An 18874-nucleotide genomic window follows, 5' to 3' on the forward strand; every position below is an offset into this window, starting at 1 on the left:
TGGTCAAAAAGAGTATGACATTGTTGTTGCACGTAGCATTGAATGCAAGGGAAGCCAGCGAGCATTTGGTCTCCCCTTGATCATTTGTTTAATAAAATAATAGCCAACTGAGTGAGCTCAGCTGTGAATGGTCCTGGCACACCAAAAAAAAGTGTCAAAGGAAGTTAGTTTGGATTTGGCTTCAAACCAATCCCATCACAACACATCTCGTTGTGTCATTGTCCTCCGGTGGCTAGCTAAAATCGTGCATTTCCTAACTTAGCCATGGATGGAGATAGGGATTTGGACTTGTAGTTTTACTTAATTCTCCATACTGGCTAATGATTATAACGATGATTTAATTATCCATACTGACTAATGATTATAACGGTGATTTAATTCTCCATACTGACTAATGATTATAACGATGATTTAATTCTCCATACTGACTAATGATTATAACGGTGATTTAATTCTCCATACTGACTAATGATTATAACGGTGATTTAATTCTCCATACTGACTAATGATTATAACGATGATTTAATTCTCCATACTGACTAATGATTATAACGGTGATTTAATTCTCCATACTGACTAATGATTATAACGATGATTTAATTCTCCATACTGACTAATGATTATAACGGTGATTTAATTCTCCATACTGACTAATGATTATAACGGTGATTTAATTCTCCATACTGACTAATGATTATAACGATGATTTAATTCTCCATACTGACTAATGATTATAACGGTGATTTAATTCTCCATGCTGACTGATTATAACGGTGATTTAATTATCCATACTGACTAATGATTATAACGATGATTTAATTCTCCATACTGACTAATGATTATAACGGTGATTTAATTCTCCATACTGACTAATGATTATAACTGTCACGTCCTGGCCAGTATATAAGGTTAATTGTTTTGTAGTTTGGTCAGGGCGTGACAGAGGGTATTTGTTTTATGTGGTTCAGGGTGGTGTGTTTTGTTAAAAGGGTGTTTTAGTAATTCCGGGTGTTGGTTTATGTTTAGGTATTTCTATGGGGAGTCTAGTGAATGTATGTCTATGTTTGGTTAATTGGGGTTGGGACTCTCAGTTGAAGGCAGGTGTTGTCTATCTGCCTTTGATTGAGAGTCCCATATATAAGGGTGTGTTTGTGTTTGTGATTTGTGGGTGATTGTTCTGTGTTCAGCCCTAGGCTTTGCCAGACTGTTTGTTGTTCGTTCGTTTTCGTGTTTTGTTGTTTTGGAGTGTTCTTTTGATAGTTAAATAAAAGTCAAAATGAGCATACACGTACCTGCTGCGTATTGGTCTACCTTTTCCGATGACGATTTCGCACTATCGTCAGAAGACGAAGACAACCGTGACAATAACGGTGATTTAATTATCCATACTGACTAATGATTATAACGGTGATTTAATTCTCCATGCTGACTAATGATTATAACGGTGATTTAATTATCCATACTGACTAATGATTATAACGGTGATTTAATTCTCCATACCGACTAATTATTATAACGGTGATTTAATTCTCCATACTGACTAATGATTATAACGATGATTTAATTCTCCATACTGACTAATGATTATAACGGTGATTTAATTCTCCATACTGACTGATTCTAACGGTGATTTAATTCTCCATACTGGCTAATGATTATAACGATGATTTAATTCTCCACACTGACTGATTCTAACGGTGATTTAATTCTCCATACTGGCTAATGATTATAACGATGATTTAATTCTCCATGCTGACTGATTATAACGGTGATTTAATTATCCATACTGACTAATGATTATAATGATGATTTAATTCTCCACACTGACTGATTATAACGGTGATTTAATTCTCCATACTGACTAATGATTATAACGTGATTTAATTCTCCATACTGACTAATGATTATAACGGTGATTTAATTCTCCATACTGACTAATGATTATAACGATGATTTAATTATCCACACTGACTGATTATAACGGTGATTTAATTCTCCATACTGACTAATGATTATAACGGTGATTTAATTCTCCACACTGACTGATTATAACGGTGATTTAATTCTCCTTACTGGCTAATGATTATAACGGTGATTTAATTCTCCATACTGACTAATGATTATAACGATGATTTAATTCTCCATGCTGACTAATGATTATATCGGTGATTTAATTCTCCATGCTGACTAATGATTATAACGGTGATTTAATTCTCCATACTGACTAATGATTATAACGATGATTTAATTCTCCATACTGACTAATGATTATAACGGTGATTTAATTCTCCATACTGACTAATGATTAAAACGGTGATTTAATTCTCCATACTGACTAATGATTATAACAATGATTTAATTATCCATACTGACTAATGATTATAACGGTGATTTAATTCTCCACACTGACTGATTATAACGGTGATTTAATTCTCCATACTGACTAATGATTATAACGGTGATTTAATTCTCCATACTGACTAATGATTATAACGGTGATTTAATTCTCCATACTGACTAATGATTATAACGGTGATTTTGATCAGACATTGTGCCCCTGGACTGAAAAGGATGGACCTTCTTTTCTTATTTATTTTTTGTACTTTTTACCCCTTTTTCATGATATCCAAATTGGTAGTTACAGTCTTGTCCATTGCTGCAACTCCCGTACCGACTCGGAGAGGCGAAGGTTGAGAGCCATGCAGCCTCCGAAACACGACCCTTAACCTAGCTACGACCCTTAACCTAGCCAGTCGCACCAATGTGTCGGAGGAAACACCGTACAACTGGCGACCGAAGTCAGCATGCATGCGCCCGGGCCGCCACAAGGACATCCCGGCGCGCCTCCCGAGTGCATTGCCGTGCTAGAAGCATCACTACAGACCCGGGTTCCCAGGCTGTGTCACAGCCGGCCGCAACCGGGAGACCCATGCGGCGACGCACAATTAACCCAGACGATGCTGGGCCAATTGTGCGTCGCCGCATGGGTCTCCCGGTCGCGGCCGGCTGCGACACAGCATGGGCACCCGGGTCTGTAGTGATGCTTCTAGCACGGCAATGCACTCGGGAGGCGCGAGAGGATGGAAGTTCAACATGTAGCTAGATGTAGTAGGTTAATGTTAACTAGCTGGCCTGGCACATTGTTGCCCATGAAAGGAAGTTAGGCTAGTGAGCAAGTATTTTAGCCAGGTAGCCTAGGACAATAAAATCTAAAAGCTTGTACTGTATGACAGTCATAAACCATTTAGGCAACATGAAAGAGGAGGATGGCATTGGTGTTTCTCTACAAGTAGGGCGACTCAGGTTTTTTCTACTTGCATGCACGCACACAGAAATCATTCGGATACCATGGACTGCCACATCATATTTAGCTTATGTTGATTGGACTAAATCGTTTATGATATATTTTAGTTGTCACTGTATTAGACTAAGCAAAGGTGATTTGATGATGTTGAAATGTTGAAGTTGAAACGGTGCTGGAATAGTGGAGGCAGCGCCTGTTTTCTTTGCGACTGGCGGTAACTCTCTGTGGTTCTAAATCAATAGTTGTTTAATAGTCCAAAATGTCAGAGACATGAACTTGCTTGATCATGCTGTAGGTCATGTAACTGTTTGGTACATGCGGTATGTTTTGTGGATGATGCACTCTTGTTTTATGATGAAGAAAAGGTGTGTTTTGAATGTATTCTGCCACTGTGTCTTCTTATTGTCTCGGCCTTAGGCTTATATATCACGGTGTCAGAGCATATGAACTAATAGGTTATACAGCAAGCAACACAATTATTACAACACATTTTTGCCTGGCTTTGCTTCCCCAGTGATTTTACCCACACACCGCTACTTTAATAGATTCATAGAATAGAGATAGAAGGGTGAACTCCTACTTTGAAAGGACATGAAGTGAAAGGACATGAAGTGTTGGCTGTGCACTTGACCAATGACAGGCATTCCAAATTTAACCCCGTCCACATGTGAAAGTTGAAATATCAAGTCGTTTTGGGGTTTTATAGCAAAAACGGAAGAAAAAAAACAAGCTATTTTTTTATATTTCTATAAAAAATTAAATAAACCGTTTTCATGTTCCCGATTGCTCCGCTTTAACTTGGAAAGCAAATGATCAAAACGTACACAGACCGTTATCTAACCTCAGGAATCTTGACTTAATGTTGTCCATGACATAGGCTAATTATCTTGACTGCTCTAACAACATAGAAACCAAAATGTTCTGTCAATCTTCGAGATAAACATAAAGGTGCATGAAACAACTATTATGCACGATTATTGAAGAACCCCGTTAATGACAGTATATATTTTAGTTTTATTAGTCATGTTAAAAAGTTACTCTTTCTGTTAGAAGTATTCGATTTTGCAACCACATAATTATTTTGGAATTGTGCCCATGGCAACTGTTTTCACACCTTAAGATAGCGAGACACGAAATGTTAAGAGGTACAGTACAATTCCGAAATCTCCATACAAAAAAGAAAAAGTACAACAGCAATATCCAGGAATTTTACAGGATCAAGTTCAATGTGTAATTAAATTGTTAAATGCTTAGTATATGGTACAATGACAAGCAGTATCATAAATGTAAGAAAGAAAGGTAGTGTTTTATGTCACACGATTTTTGCCAAATCTGTGAAGACTCCAAGCATGAGAAACCGTTTAAACATATGCTACCGTTCAAAAGTTTGGGGTCACTTAGAAATGTCCTTGTTTTTGAAAGAAAAGCACTTTTTTTGCCCATTAAAATAACATCAAAATTGATCAGAAATACAGTGTAGACTTTGTTAATGTTGTAAATGACTATTGTAGCTGGAAACAGCTGATTTTTTAAATGGAATATCTACATAGGCGTACAAAGGCCTATTATCAGCAACCATCACTCCTGTGTTCCAATGGCACGTTGTGTTAGCTAATCCAAGTTTATCATTTTAAAAGGCTAATTGATCATTTGAAAACACTTTTGCAATTATGTTAGCACAGTTGAAAACTGTTGTTCTGATTAAAGAAGCAATAAAAGTGGCCTTCTTCAGACCAGTTGAGTATCTGGAGCATCAGCATTTGTGGGTTTGATTACAGGCTCAAAATGGCCAGAAACAAATACCTTTCTTCTGAAACTCGTCAGTCTATTCTTGTTCTGAGAAATGAAGGCTATTCCATGCAAGAAATTGCCAAGAAACTGAAGATCTCGTACAATGCTGTGTACTACTCCCTTCACAGAACAGCGCAAACTGTCTCTAACCAGAATAGAAAGAGGATTGGGAAGCCCCGGTGCACAACTGAGCAAGAGGTCAAGTACATTAGAGTGTCTAGTTTGAGAAACAGACGCCTCACAAGTCCTCAACTGGCAGCTTCATTAAATAGTAGTCGCAAAACACCAGTCTCAACATCAACAGTGAAGAGGTGACTCCAAGATGTTGGCCTTCTAGGTGTAACCCATGTGAAATGGCTAGTTAGTTAGCGGTGGTGCGCGCTAGTAGCATTTCAATCGGTGACGTCACTCGCTCTGAGACTTGAAGTAGGGTTTCCCCTTGCGTCGCAAGGGCTGCGGCTTTTGTGGCGCGATGGGTAACGATGCTTCGTGGGGTGTCAGTTGTTGATGTGTGCAAGGGTCCCTGGTTCGAGCCCGGGTTGGGGCGAAGAGAGGGACGGAACCTACACTGTTACATTGATGCTGTTGACCCGGATCATTGGTTGCTGCGGAAAAGGAGGAGGTCAAAGGGGGGGTGAGTGTAACCGATGTGAAATGGCTAGTTAGTTAGCGGTGGTGCTCGCTAGTAGCATTTCAAATCGGTGACGTCACTCGCTCTGAGACTTGAAGTAGGGTTTCCCCTTGCGTCGCAAGGGCTGTGGCTTTTGTGGCGCGATGGGTAACGATGCTTCGTGGGGTGTCAGTTGTTGATGTGTGCAAGGGTCCCTGGTTCGAGCCCAGGTTGGGGCGAAGAGAGGGACGGAACCTACACTGTTACATAGGCATTGTTCCTCTGTCCAGTATCTGTGTTCTTTTGCCCATCTTAATCTTTTATTTTTATTGGCCAGTCTGAGATATGGCTTATTCTTTGCAACTCTGCCTAGAAGGCCAGCATCCCGGAGTCGCCTCTTCACTGTTGATGTTGAGACTAGTGTTTTGCAGATTTCATTGTTTCAAGGACAAAATTGCATGTATTTAAGTATTTTGTTGTTGTTGTAGTGGGGGCAGTATCATTAGTAATAAAAAAATATACATTTTCCCTAAAGTATTTATAATTTTTTCAATTTCAATTTGTATGGTTAGTTCACATAATATAATTTCAAAGTATGCATTAAGTTGTCTGTAATAGAATAAACATGGCAAAAACAAATGTAGACATTAATAAATGCTTTTCTATAGCTTCCAAAATATTTTTTACAATGGTGAGGGAGTGCCAAGATGGAGGCGTGGCGGCTTAACACAGTGGCCCCTATCAGTCATCCAGTGTACTGTATATATAAATCATTGAGTCTAACGGTCGTCTCGCGCAGAACTGGGCATGTGCAGGCCGTCAAATCAAAGGCCCTCCTTCGATATGTTTTTTATTAACGAAAATGTGTCAGTTTGTCACATGTTCAACTACTTAAGACATTGGCTTGAATCTAAGTCGTGCCTTTATATTGAGAAAATGAACAACTAAGAAATAGTTAACTTCTCATTGACTTCTCGAACCCCAAACCACAGCCTGGTCTGCTTTGTCTGTTTCGCAAGCGTTCCCGGAAGTCTCGCGATGTTGCGCCTCTTGGTTTAGAAACTCTGTGGTTGACCTAATGATGCTGACTTGGGCTTGGTGTGTAGTTGATCTGGCTGGGAAGAGTGATCCCCTATGGGAGGGTTGCTACATGAGTAATGTATGTTGTCTGTGTCTGTGACTGTGTTGTGATGTGATGTGTGTGTGTGGCTCTGTTCCAGGTGGGAGACTCACCTGGGGCTTCGATAAGCTGCTTGTAGATTCCCAGGAATGCAGACTCTGCCTCCTTACTGCGCTTGTTCAGAGCAACCACCTAGAGAAAACAGGACAGGACATAGCCGTCAGGGTGACACTCAGGCATCAACACTACACCTGTACTGAATGGACATTTATTGACCCATACACACAGACAATCTACATTTAAATGCATTCTACACTGTTTTGACATATGAAGTAAACAGCCAGCATATAAAGTAATTGTGCAAATGAGACAGACAGAAACAAAGCCACAATGTCCATCTGTAGAAGTTAATCCCCAACATGACATTCTGATGGGGTTTGTGTGCTGAATTATGTGAACAAGTTTCTGAGGTAATACTGCAAGCTGATATTTGGCCTCTTAAACCCCAACGCTGCAGTGTGTAGTGAGGTGACATTTGTCCTGTTAAAACGCAGGTGCTGGTGTGCTCTATGAGGCTTGTCAGCGTCTGTGACCTCCATCACACCAGCACCCAGACCCTCCTGCTATTCTCCACTCCACGGGTGATGTAAACCAATTAACAATTCATTAGGAGGGACAAAGAAGGGAATTAGGCGCCACCTGGCCCCATGGAGAGGGCACCTGCCCTGGTGGATATATGGGTTACAGTCCTCACAGGTCCTATAATACACCAGCAGGCCTGTTGTCGGAGGATGTCATTGGCTGAAAGTCTTATAGATGTAGGATCTTAATTTGATCAGTCTTTTGTTGCTGAGAGAAAGGAAATGCAAACGTGTAGAGTGTTTGAGTTTTAAAAAAGCTCTTAAAGTTTGTAATTTCCACATAGAAATTTCAGACTTGATTTGCCCCAACAAAATGTAATCAACCCCTACAAAAATGATGATTAATTACAAACCACTTTTCCTGTTGCTGCAGGATTCTTTTCCTCCTGTAGCAAACATGCTCAAATTAAGATCGTACATCTGTAGTTTAGCAACTCTGAAATATTACATCAGATCCACTCCAAATGTCCCTCCAGTCCAAGAGCAGACTGAAAGCTAATTATTTCCATCTATTGTCTATAGAATTCCTGTCAGTGTTATAGTTTTGATCTGATCAGACACAATGACTTCTATTAAAGGGGCCAAGTGTATGGTTACGTCTGAGACGTTCTTTAATGGTCTATCTTCAGCTCAACAATATTATTGTGGAACACTGACTGAAAACACTTAAGAGAATGGTGGAGAAACTGTTTAGAGGCTTATAAATAACAACTGTGGAAAACAGAGAGAGACAAAGAGCCCTTGATTTACTGGAAATGGCTTGTGTCCTCCCTGGAGAGGCATAACGACAGCATCATGTTTAAAGAAATATCATAAAGATCAAGCAAATCCCTCCCATCACTCCCACTCGGAGTTCATGGAAAAGCTGGAGCCCAATCAATACAGATGTAATAGTCTGCAGCTCTCAGCCGACTCCTCTACTCTCGCTCTTTCTCCCTCTGCATTGTTGGTTCAGCAAATAGCCTTCACACGTATAAAATAAGTGGTCTCTCTATACAAAACATGTATATGTGTGACTGTGACTCCAAAATCCCCAAACAATCCAAAATCCAAACTACGAAATGTAGTGTGCTGTGTGTGCCTGTAAACCAATCCACCCTCAGTAAAGAAGAATCCGTAGATATTAACATTATTCACATAAGTATAGGCTACTTGCCAGCTGTTTCTAAATGTCAAAAGCCCTTTGTCTCCCTGTCAATGAGATGCATTAACAAAGAAGAAGGCTACTGTTCCATTGTGAATGATGCCATGGTGAGCTCATTGACTGTCCACTGAGTCAATGCATTGATGAATCCATCAAACAGGGCCCTGAACTGCAAATGTAAGAAGCACAGGACCTGTGAATACAACAGGATCCATTTTCCTGGCCCTTCATCATCCTTTAACGAGAGAACATTGAGATTACCTCCACAATCACACCATTAACCTGTCTGCAGCTGCTAGAGTAGACATCTATCACATGCCTGATGTCTCCTCACGTTAGCACACTCGGTACGCACGCTGCCACTACCATCAAATCACATTTTATTTGTCACATGTAACAAATACAACAGGTGTAGACCTTGCAGTGAAATACTTACTTACAAGCCCTTAACCAACAATAAAGTTCAAGAAAATACCCCCCCAAAAAAGTAAGAGATAAGAATAACAAATAATTAAAGAGCAGCAGTGTATAACAATAGTGGGGTTATATACAGGGGGTACCGGTACAGAGCCAATGTGCGGGGGCACCGGTGTCGAGGTAATTGAGGTAATATGTACATGTAGGTAGAGTTGTTAAAGTAATAATAACAGAGAGCAGCGTAGGGGGGGGGGGATGCAAATAGTCTGGGTAGCCATTTGATTAGATATTCAGGAGTCTTATGGCTTTGGGGTAGAAGCTGTTTAGAAGCCTCTTGGACCTAGACTTGGCACTCCGGTACCGCTTGCCGTGCAGTAGCAGAGAGAACAGTCTATGACTAGGGTGGCTGGAGTCTTTCACATTTTTTAGGGCCTTCCTCTGACACCGCCTGGTATAGAGGTCCTGGATGGCAGGAAGCTTGGCCCCGGTGATGTACTGGGCCGTACACACTACACTATGTAGTGCCTTGCGGTCGGAGGCCGAGCAGTTGCCATACCAGGGAGTGATGCAACCCGCAGGATGCTCTCGATGGTGCAGCTGTAAAACCTACTGAGGATCTGAGGACCCATGCCAAATCTTTTCAGTCTCCTGAGGGGGAATAGGTTTCGTCGTGCACTCTTCACGACGGTCTTGGTGTGCTTGGACCATGTTAGTTCGTTGGTGATGTGGACGTCAAGGAACTTGAAGCTCACAACCTGGTCCACTACAGCCCTGTCGATGAGAATGGGGGCGTGCTCGGTCCTCCTTTTCCTGTAGTCCACAATCATCTCCTTTGTCTTGATCATGTTGAGGGAGAGGTTGTTGTCCTTGCACCACATGGTCAGGTCTCTGACCTCCTCCCTATAGGCTGTCTCATCATTGTCGGTGATCAGGCCCACCACTGTTGTGTCTTCAGCAAACTTAATGATGGTGTTGGAGTCGTACCTGGCCGTGCAGTCATGAGTGAACAGGGAGTACAGGAGGGGACTGAGCACGCACCCCTGAGGGGCCCCTGTGTTGAGGATCAGCGTGTTGTTACCTACCCTTACCACCTGGGGGTGGCCCATTAGGAAGTCCAGGATCCAGTTGCAGAGGGAGGTGTTTAGTCCCAGGGTCCTTAGCTTAGTGATGAGCTTTGAGGGCACCATGGTGTTGAACGCTGAGCTGTAGTCAATGAACAGCATTCTCACATAGGTGATCCTTTTATTCAGGTGTGAAAGGGAAGTGTGGAGTGTAATAGAGATTGCATCATCTGTGGATCTGTTGGGGCGGTATGCAAATTGGAGTGGGTCTAGGGTTTCTGGGATTATGGTGTTGATGTGAGCCATGACCAGCCTTTCAAAGCGTTTCATGGCTACAGACGTGAGTGCTACGGGTCGGTAGTCATTTAGGCAGGTTACCTTAGTGTTCTTGGGCACAGGGACTATGGTGGTCTGCTTGAAACATGTTGGTATTACAGACTCAGACAGAGAGAGGTTGAAAATGTCAGTGAAGACACTTGCCAGTTGGTCAGCGCATGCTTGGAGTACACGTCCTGGTAATCCGTCTGGCCCTCCGGCCTTGTGAATGTTGACCTGTTTAAAGGTCTTACTCACATCGGCTGCAGAGAGCGTGATCACACAGTTGTCCGGAACAGCTGATGCTCTCATGCATGTTTCATCAAAGCACCTCGGAGATGTGGTGTATAATGTCATCTGATCTGAGGGACTCTTCCACTCATTTAGCAGACACTCTTATCCAGAGTGACATACAGAAGCTATTAGGGTTAAGTGCCTTGCTCACGGGCACGTCGACCGATTTTTCACCTAGTCAGCTCGGGGATTCCAACCAGCGCCCTTTCAGTTACTGACCCAGGTACTCTTAGCTACTAGGCTACCTGCCGCATACACAATGGAGAGGTATAGCATAGATTATGTATGTTTCAGTATGTATGGTAGTATGGTACAATGTATCTAAATGTACAGTGCATTCGGAAAGTATTCAGACCCCTTGACTTTTTCCACATTTTGTTACGTTACAGCCTTATTATAAAATGTATTAAATTGTTTTTTTCCTCATCAATCCACACGCAATACCCCATGATGACAAAGCAACAGGTTTTTATACATTTTTGCAAACGTATTAAAAATAAAAACTGAAATATCACATTTACATAATTATTCAGACCCTTTACTCAGTACTTTGTTGAAGCACCTTTGGCAGCGATTACAGCCTTGAGTCTTCCTGGGTATGACACTACAAGCTTGGCACACCTGTATTTGGGGAGTTTCTCCCATTCTTCTCTGCATATCCTCTCAAGCTCTGTCAGGTTGGATGGGGAGTGTCGCTGCACAGCTATTTTCAAGTCGCTCCAGAGATGTTCGATCGGGTTCAAGTCCGGTCTCTGGCTGGGCCACTCAAGGCCATTGAGACTTGTCCTGAAGCCACTCCTGCATTGTCTTGGCTGTGTGCTTAGGGTCGTTGTCCTGTTGGAAGGTGAACCTTTGCCCCAGTCTTAGGCCCTGAGTGCTCTGGAGCAGGTTTTCATCAAGCATCTCTCTGTACTTTGCTCAGTTCATATTTCCCTCGATCCTGACTAGTCTCCCAGTCCCTGCCACTGAAAAACATCCCCACGCATGATGCTTCCACCATCATGCTTCACCGTAGGGATGGTGCCAGGTTTCCGCCAGACATGACGCTTAGCATTCAAGCCAAAGAGTTCAATCTTGGTTTCAACAGACCAGAGAATCTTATTTCTCATGGTCTGAGAGTCCTTTAGGTGCCTTTTGGCAATCTCGAAGTGGGCTGTCATGTGCCTTTTACTGAGGAGTGGCTTCCGTCTGGCCACTCAACCATAAAGGCCTGATTGGTGGAGTGCTGCAGAGATGGTTGTCCTATGGCTTCTCTGAAAGGGATGTGATGAAGGTTAACTTTACAAGCAGTAACAAACACCCAGTTCAGAGAGAGAGCGAGCGAGTGAGAAAGCAAGAGAGAGTGAAAGCGAGAGACAGAGCGAGAAAGTGAAAGCGAGAGAGAGCAAGAGAGAGAGACACTACGGAAAAAGAAGGAACAGCAAGAACAGCACGTCAGAAATCAGCTCAATGTAATTGAAGAATCCATAGACTCCAACCACTTCTAGGAAAATTGGAAAACACTAAACAAACAACAACACGAAGAGTTATCTATCCAAAATTGAGATGTATGGATAAATCACTTCTCCAATCGTTTAGGCCGTATAAAAACCCCCAAATACATGATCAAATACAAATCTTAGAATCAACTATTAAAGACTACCAGAAGGGGCCTTACGAGTGGCACAGCGGTCTAAGGCACTCCTTCGCCGTGCATGAGGCATCACTACAGACCCAGGTTCGATCCCAGGATGTGATACAGCCTACTGTGACTGGGAGACCCATGATCGTCCAGTTTAGGGGAGGGTTTGGCCGGCCAGGATTTCCATGTCCCATTGCGACTCCATGTGGCTGGACGGGCACCTGCAAGCTGACTTGGTCGCCAGCTGGACGGTGTTTCCTCCGACTGGCTGGCTTCCGAGTTAAGCGAGCAGTGTGTTAAGAAGCAGTGCGGCTTGGCAGGATCATGTTTCGGAGGACGCATGGCTCACAACCTTTGCCTCTCCCATGTCTTTGGGGAGTTGCAGCGATGGGACAAGACTGTAACTACCAATTGCGGAGAAAAAGGTGTAAAAGTACAAACAAACAAAAAAGACTACCAGAACTCACTGGATTCTCTAATTACATTGAATGAACTACAGGACAAAATACAAACCCTCCAACCCAAAAAGGCCTGTCGTGTTGATGGTATGCTAAATTAAATTGTAAAATATACAGACCATAAATTCCAATTGACTATACGTAACCTCTTTAACATCATCCTTAGCTCTGGCATCTTCCCCAATATTTGGAACAAAGGACTGATCACCCCAACCCACAAAAGTGGAAACAAATTTGACCCCAATAACTACTGTGGGATATGCGTCAACAGCAACCTTGGGAAAATCGTCTGCATTATCATTAACAGCAGACTCGTACATTTCCTGAGTTAAAACAATGTACTGAGAGAATGTTAAATTGGCTTTTTACCAAATTACCGTACGACAGACCACGTATTCAACATGCACACCCTAATTGACAAACAAACAAATCAAAACAAAGGCAAAGTCTTCTCATGCTTTGTTGATTTAAAAAAAGCTTTTGGCTCAATGTGGTATGACTTAGTGTCCAATGTAAAACACCAAATAATGCATGCAGAGCAGATTTAGACCGTTACGTGCTAATTATTACAATCCAGAAAAGAGCCATTCAATTCTACAACCACCTAAAAGGAAGTGATTCTCAAACCTTCCATAACAAAGCCATCACCTACAAAGAGATGAACCTGGAGTAGAGTCCCCTAAGCAAGCTGGTGCTGGGGCTCTGTTCGCAAACACAAACACACCCCACAGAGCCCCAGGACAGCAACACAATTAGACCCAACCAAAACATGAGAAAACAAAAAGATAATTACTTGACACATTGGAAAGAATTAACAAAAAAACAAGCAAACTAGAATGTTATTTGGCCCTAAACAGAGAGTGCACAGTGACCCAAACTTAAGGAAAGCTTTGACTCAGTGAGAATAGCCTTGCTATTGAGAAAGGCCGCCGTAGGGAGACCTGGCTCTCAAGAAAAGACAGGCTATGTGCACACTGCCCACAAAATGAGGTGGAAACTGAGCTGCACTTCCTAACCTCCTGCCAAATGTATGACCATATTAGGGAGGCATATCTCCCTCAGATTACACAGACCCACAAAGAATTAGAAAAAATAAATCCAATTTTGATAAACTCCCATATCCATTGGGTGAAATACCACAGTGTGCCATCACAGCAGCAAGATTCATGACCTGTTGCCACAAGGGCAACCAGTGAAAAACAAACACCATTGTAAATACAAACCATATTTATGTTTATTTATTTCCCTTTTGTACTTTAACTATTTGCACATAATATGACATTTGAAATGTCTTTATTCTTTTGGAACTTTTGTGACTGTAAAGTTTACTGTTAATTTTTTTATTGTTTATTTCATTTTTATTTATTATCTATTTCACTTGCTTTGGTAATGTAAACATGTTTCCCATGCCAATAAAGCCCGTAAATTGAATTGAGAAAGAAAGCGAGAGAGAGAGTGAATACGAGAGAGCGAGAAAGCAAGCGAGAGAGAAAGCGAGAGAGAGAAAGCTAGAGAAAGAGAGAGAGACAGAGAGAGGGGAAACCTGTTAAAAGTGGTCCATAATTCTTCACAGAGGATCAGTCCGTGTGGGCAGGCTACTGCTGCTGTCTGTGGGATAGCACTGCTGGGAAATTCTTACTGAGACCTAGGAGGATACTTATAGTGGAACACATGGTCGATGTGTGAGTCTCTATGCATGTGCGTGTGTGTGTGCAAGCATGTGAGAAGAGAAGAATAAGTTATGGCAAAAAGATGAATGTAAGATAAAGAAGTGGAGGGAAGAGATAGAGAATGGCACTGAACTACAGACAAAGATAGAGAGAGCGAAAGACAGGTTCCCATAAAGACTGCAATTAGCAATTATGCAGTCATCAATTACAATTATCACAACTGGTGATTATGCAATTATCACTCTAAAGCATATTTTTTCCCCCTCACCTTACCAGCTTGCCACCTCCTGTGATTTGGGTGTTTGAGGACGGGATGTGTGATGATGCAGGTGATTAGAATGTGTGAGGGCGGTGGGGGTGTTAGGTGTGCGTCTGTGTGTGTGTGTGTGTGTCTGTGTGTGTGTCTGTGTGCGCACGTGTGTGTGTGTTGGTAAGATTATTGCTGCTGGTGGGTGAGAGAAGCAGTGTGTATATAAGGGACAGGGACTGTATGGTTCCACAATCCCAGAGGCCTCTAAATTACCTGTCATTTGCCCATGATGCAAAGGTCAGCGCACAATCATGGCAGTTGGTCTTTTGTACCGCTCTGTGCTGCTCACCGAGACCCAGCACAGCCCAGGAGCTGACAGTGTCACCACGGCCCAGGAGCTGACAGTGTCACCACGGCCCAGGAGCTGACAGTGTCACCACAGCCCCAGTCAGGATTCATACCTTTTAAAACAACACACTGGGAATTCCACCACAACATAATGCAGTAAGTCACAGGACCGTGGGGTGAGACAGGGATGGGTTGTCCTTATGGGTTGTAAAAAACACCATTCTCTGGGTGATTAGAGTGAGAGTGGGAGCTATAGGTAAATATGGCTACTGCTACAATGCTGGTGAAGCTACAACCACTGTCATCCGTGCTTGTTTTTCCTTGAGTGTTTAGAGAAGAGAGAGAAGGGAGTAGTGATGAACTGGTGTTGAGTGACTGATGAGTGGGTAGAGGAGAGGGACATCACACTGTCATACACACCCACACTGGTTCAAGTTGCTTAAAGGAGGGGGAGGACACAATCACACACACACACAGATATTTGCACACTCAGACAGTCACACAGACACAGAGACACACCTCCACCTCTGTATTTGCAGGGGATTTATTCTGGGTGACACCCCTCTCTGAGTGGTGGAATGGTGGCTGAGGATGAGGTTGAGGCTGAGTCCGTCTCCAGGTGCCCAGTGAGAGGAGCAGTCAGTGGCCTGACACACATTCCGTCCCCACGTCAATTCCAATCAGCAGCTCCTGTCACTCCTCCTGTTACGCTCCCAGCACACAGACGCCGTCACCGCTCTCCCTCAGCAGACTGGTGCCCTGCCATCCCCATGGGAGAATAGAGCCAAGGCACCAAGGCTGACCAGACCAGACTCATCCACTCAACATGACCACACGATCATCCTAACATCTAAGGTCATTTTGTGATGTTCTGCGGTCACAATGTTCTTTGAGCCAATCAATATCATTAATCTAACTAATCAATAACAAACAAATCAATAATTTCAATCTAAACAATCAATACCAAACCAAGCAATAAATCTAACCAATCAATTATAAAGAAATCAATCATGTCAATCAATACATTCAATCCAATCAAACAACAAAGAAATAAATCAATAAAAGGGATGGACACTAAATTTGTGAAAAAGAACTATAGTAGCTGTAGTACAAAGACACACAGATTTAGAGAGAGAGAGAGAGAGAGAGAGAGAGAGAGAGAGAGAGAGAGCGAGAGAGAGAGAGAGCGAGAGAGCGAGAGAGAGAGAGAGAGAGAGAGAGAGAGAGAGAGAGAGAGAGAGAGCGAGAGAGAGATATGACGCAGGCAGAGCGGTGAGCAGATCTCCAGCAAATCAAGGTAGAGTAGAGTAATCCTGATGGACATGGCATGGTGAGCTCCGTGTGAGACCGAACAGTGTGAGGCATTAAACTCAGATCAAAGCCCTATTTGGCTCCGCCATCCTGCAGGAGTCTAGTAGGCTCGGTCCCCCCAGCTCCACCATCACAGTGGAACAGACAGACAGAGCCAGCCAGCAGCTCCACCCACCCACCCACACGACAAAACCCAACATAAACCTCTGCTTAACACCTCAAAGTCACCGGAAAGTCAAGACAGAGAGAGGGAGTAAGACAAATAAAGGAAAATAAATACTCTGTGAAAGTCTTTGTAGTTCAAAAGACAGGATCCTTTATTTATTTTGAGACAAGAGATTCTAAATGTTTGAAGTGCTGAGTGACCTAAAAGGTTGGAAAACGTGTGTCTGCTGAAGAGGAGTCACAAATCTATAGTGACATGACAGGAGAGAGAGTAGGATGTACCGAGAACGGAGCTATAGGGAGAGACAGTGGAGTGAAAAGAGGAGTGTATCACATGAAATATCATTAGGGCAGGAGTGGAGCCAGAGAATACTGTAGAGGGGAAGAAAAAAGTGGAGAGGTGTGAGGAGAGAGGGGAGAGGTGTGAGGAGAGAGAGGAGAGATGAAGACAAAGGGACTGCTCCCATTCCTAGACGGCCCCATGGACAAAGCCACAGCAGAGGAGAAGGCATGGGTATGCCAGCTTGAGGCCAGTAGTGGAGCCTGGCACCCACCAGTGGCACATGCTTGGCAGAGGGAGGCACAGCAGCATATCTCCCCCTTAGACATACGAAGACAATGTACCTCTCCACCTGGCCTACACCATGTCAAGGTGAGACAGCACGGGCGAGGCTGAGACAGAGAGAGAGGGTTCTTGATGGATAGCATTCTCCAGCCACCTCTCCTCTCTCTCCCTCTCAAAAGGCTGGTGACTTTCCAGTGAAGCAATTATCATTGCAGAATGCATAATAGCCTAATTAATTACAGGTGTCAGCCTTTGTTTCACTATAGAGGAACATCATGCCAAACCTGCATCAAATCAAATCAAATGTATTGGGAGTGTACGTGGGGGTAGCGAAATGCTTATGTTTTTAGCTCCAGCAGTGCAGTAATACCTGACAGCACAGTAATACACAATACATACAAATCCCCAAAATTAAAAGGAATTAAGAAATATATAAATATTAGAATGAGCGATGTCAGAGTCTGGAATATAAATATACACAGTGTACAAAACATTACGAACACCTTCCTAATATCACAAATCCTCAACTGGCAGCTTCATTAAATATTACCCGCAAAACATCAGTCTCAACGTCAACAGTGAAGAGGTGACTACGGGATGCTGGCCTTCTAGGCAGAGTTGCAAAGAAAAAGCCATATCTCAGACTGGCCAATAAAATGAAAAGATTAAGATGGGCAAAATAACACAGACACTGGACAGAGGAACTCTGCCTAGAAGGCCAGCATCCTGGAGTCACCTCTTCTCTGTTGACATTGAGACTGGTGTTTTGCGACTACTATTTAATGAAGCTGCCAGTTGAGGACTTGTGAGGCATCTGTTTCTCAAACTAGACACTCTAACGTACTTGTCCTCTTGCTCAGTTGTGCACTGGGGGCTCCCACTCCTCTTTCTATTCTGGTTAGAGCCAGTTTGTGCTGTTCTGTGAAGGGAGTAGTACACAGCATTGTACGAGATCTTCAGTTTCTTGGCAATTTCTCGCATTGAATAGCCTTCATTTCTCAGAACAAGAATAGAGCCAGTTTGCACTACAGAGGGTAGTGAGTACGGCCCAGTACATCACTGGGGCTAAGCTGCCTGCCATCCAGGACCTCTACACCAGGCAGTGTCAGAGGAAGGCCCTAAATATTGTCAAAGACCCCAGCACCCCAGTCATAGACTGTTCTCTCTACTACCGCATGGCAAGCGGTACCGGAGTGCCAAGTCTAGGACAAAAAGACTTCAACAGTTTTTACCCCCAAGCTAAAAGACTCCTGAACAGGTAATCAAATGGCTACCCGGACTATTTGCATTGTGTGCCCCCCCAACCCCTCTTTTTACACTGCTGCTACTCCCTGTTTATCATATATGCATAGTCACTTGAACTATACATTCATGTACATACTACCTCAATTGGGCCAACCAACCAGTGCACCAGCACATTGGCTAACCGGGCCATCTGCATTGTGTCCCACCACCCACCGCCCCCTCTTTATGCTACTGCTACTCTCTGTTCATCATATATGCATAGTCACTTTAACCATATCTACATACTACCTCAAATCAGCCTGACTAACCGGTGTCTGTATGTAGCCTCGCTACTTTTATAGCCTGTCTTTTTACTGTTGTTTTATTTCTTTACTTACCAATTGTTCACCTAACACCTTTTTTGCACTATTGGTTAGAGCCTGTAAGTAAGCATTTCACTGTAAGGTGTTGTATTCGGCGCACATGACAAATAAACTTGGATTTCATTTGACTGATGAGTTTCAGAAGAAAGGTCTTTGTTTCTGGCCATTATGAGCCTATAATC

The 18874-nt window shown here is 42.9% G+C and overlaps 1 protein-coding gene across 4 annotated transcripts in view; it reads right to left on the reverse strand.

Moving 5' to 3' along the window:
* The window catches only part of LOC115164661 (homeobox protein cut-like 2), a 125222-nt gene that overhangs the window by 35837 nt on the left and 70511 nt on the right, over nucleotides 1-18874 (reverse strand). For all 4 annotated transcript variants that reach the window (XM_029717379.1, XM_029717378.1, XM_029717377.1 and 1 more), the window contains exon 4: nucleotides 6939-7017. In XM_029717379.1, the coding sequence (XP_029573239.1) occupies nucleotides 6939-7017 (79 nt within the window). The remainder of the gene's footprint in view (nucleotides 1-6938; nucleotides 7018-18874) is intronic.

Source organism: Salmo trutta, chromosome 27, assembly GCF_901001165.1.
Source record: "Salmo trutta chromosome 27, fSalTru1.1, whole genome shotgun sequence".
In the NCBI taxonomy this organism is placed as follows: domain Eukaryota; kingdom Metazoa; phylum Chordata; class Actinopteri; order Salmoniformes; family Salmonidae; genus Salmo; species Salmo trutta.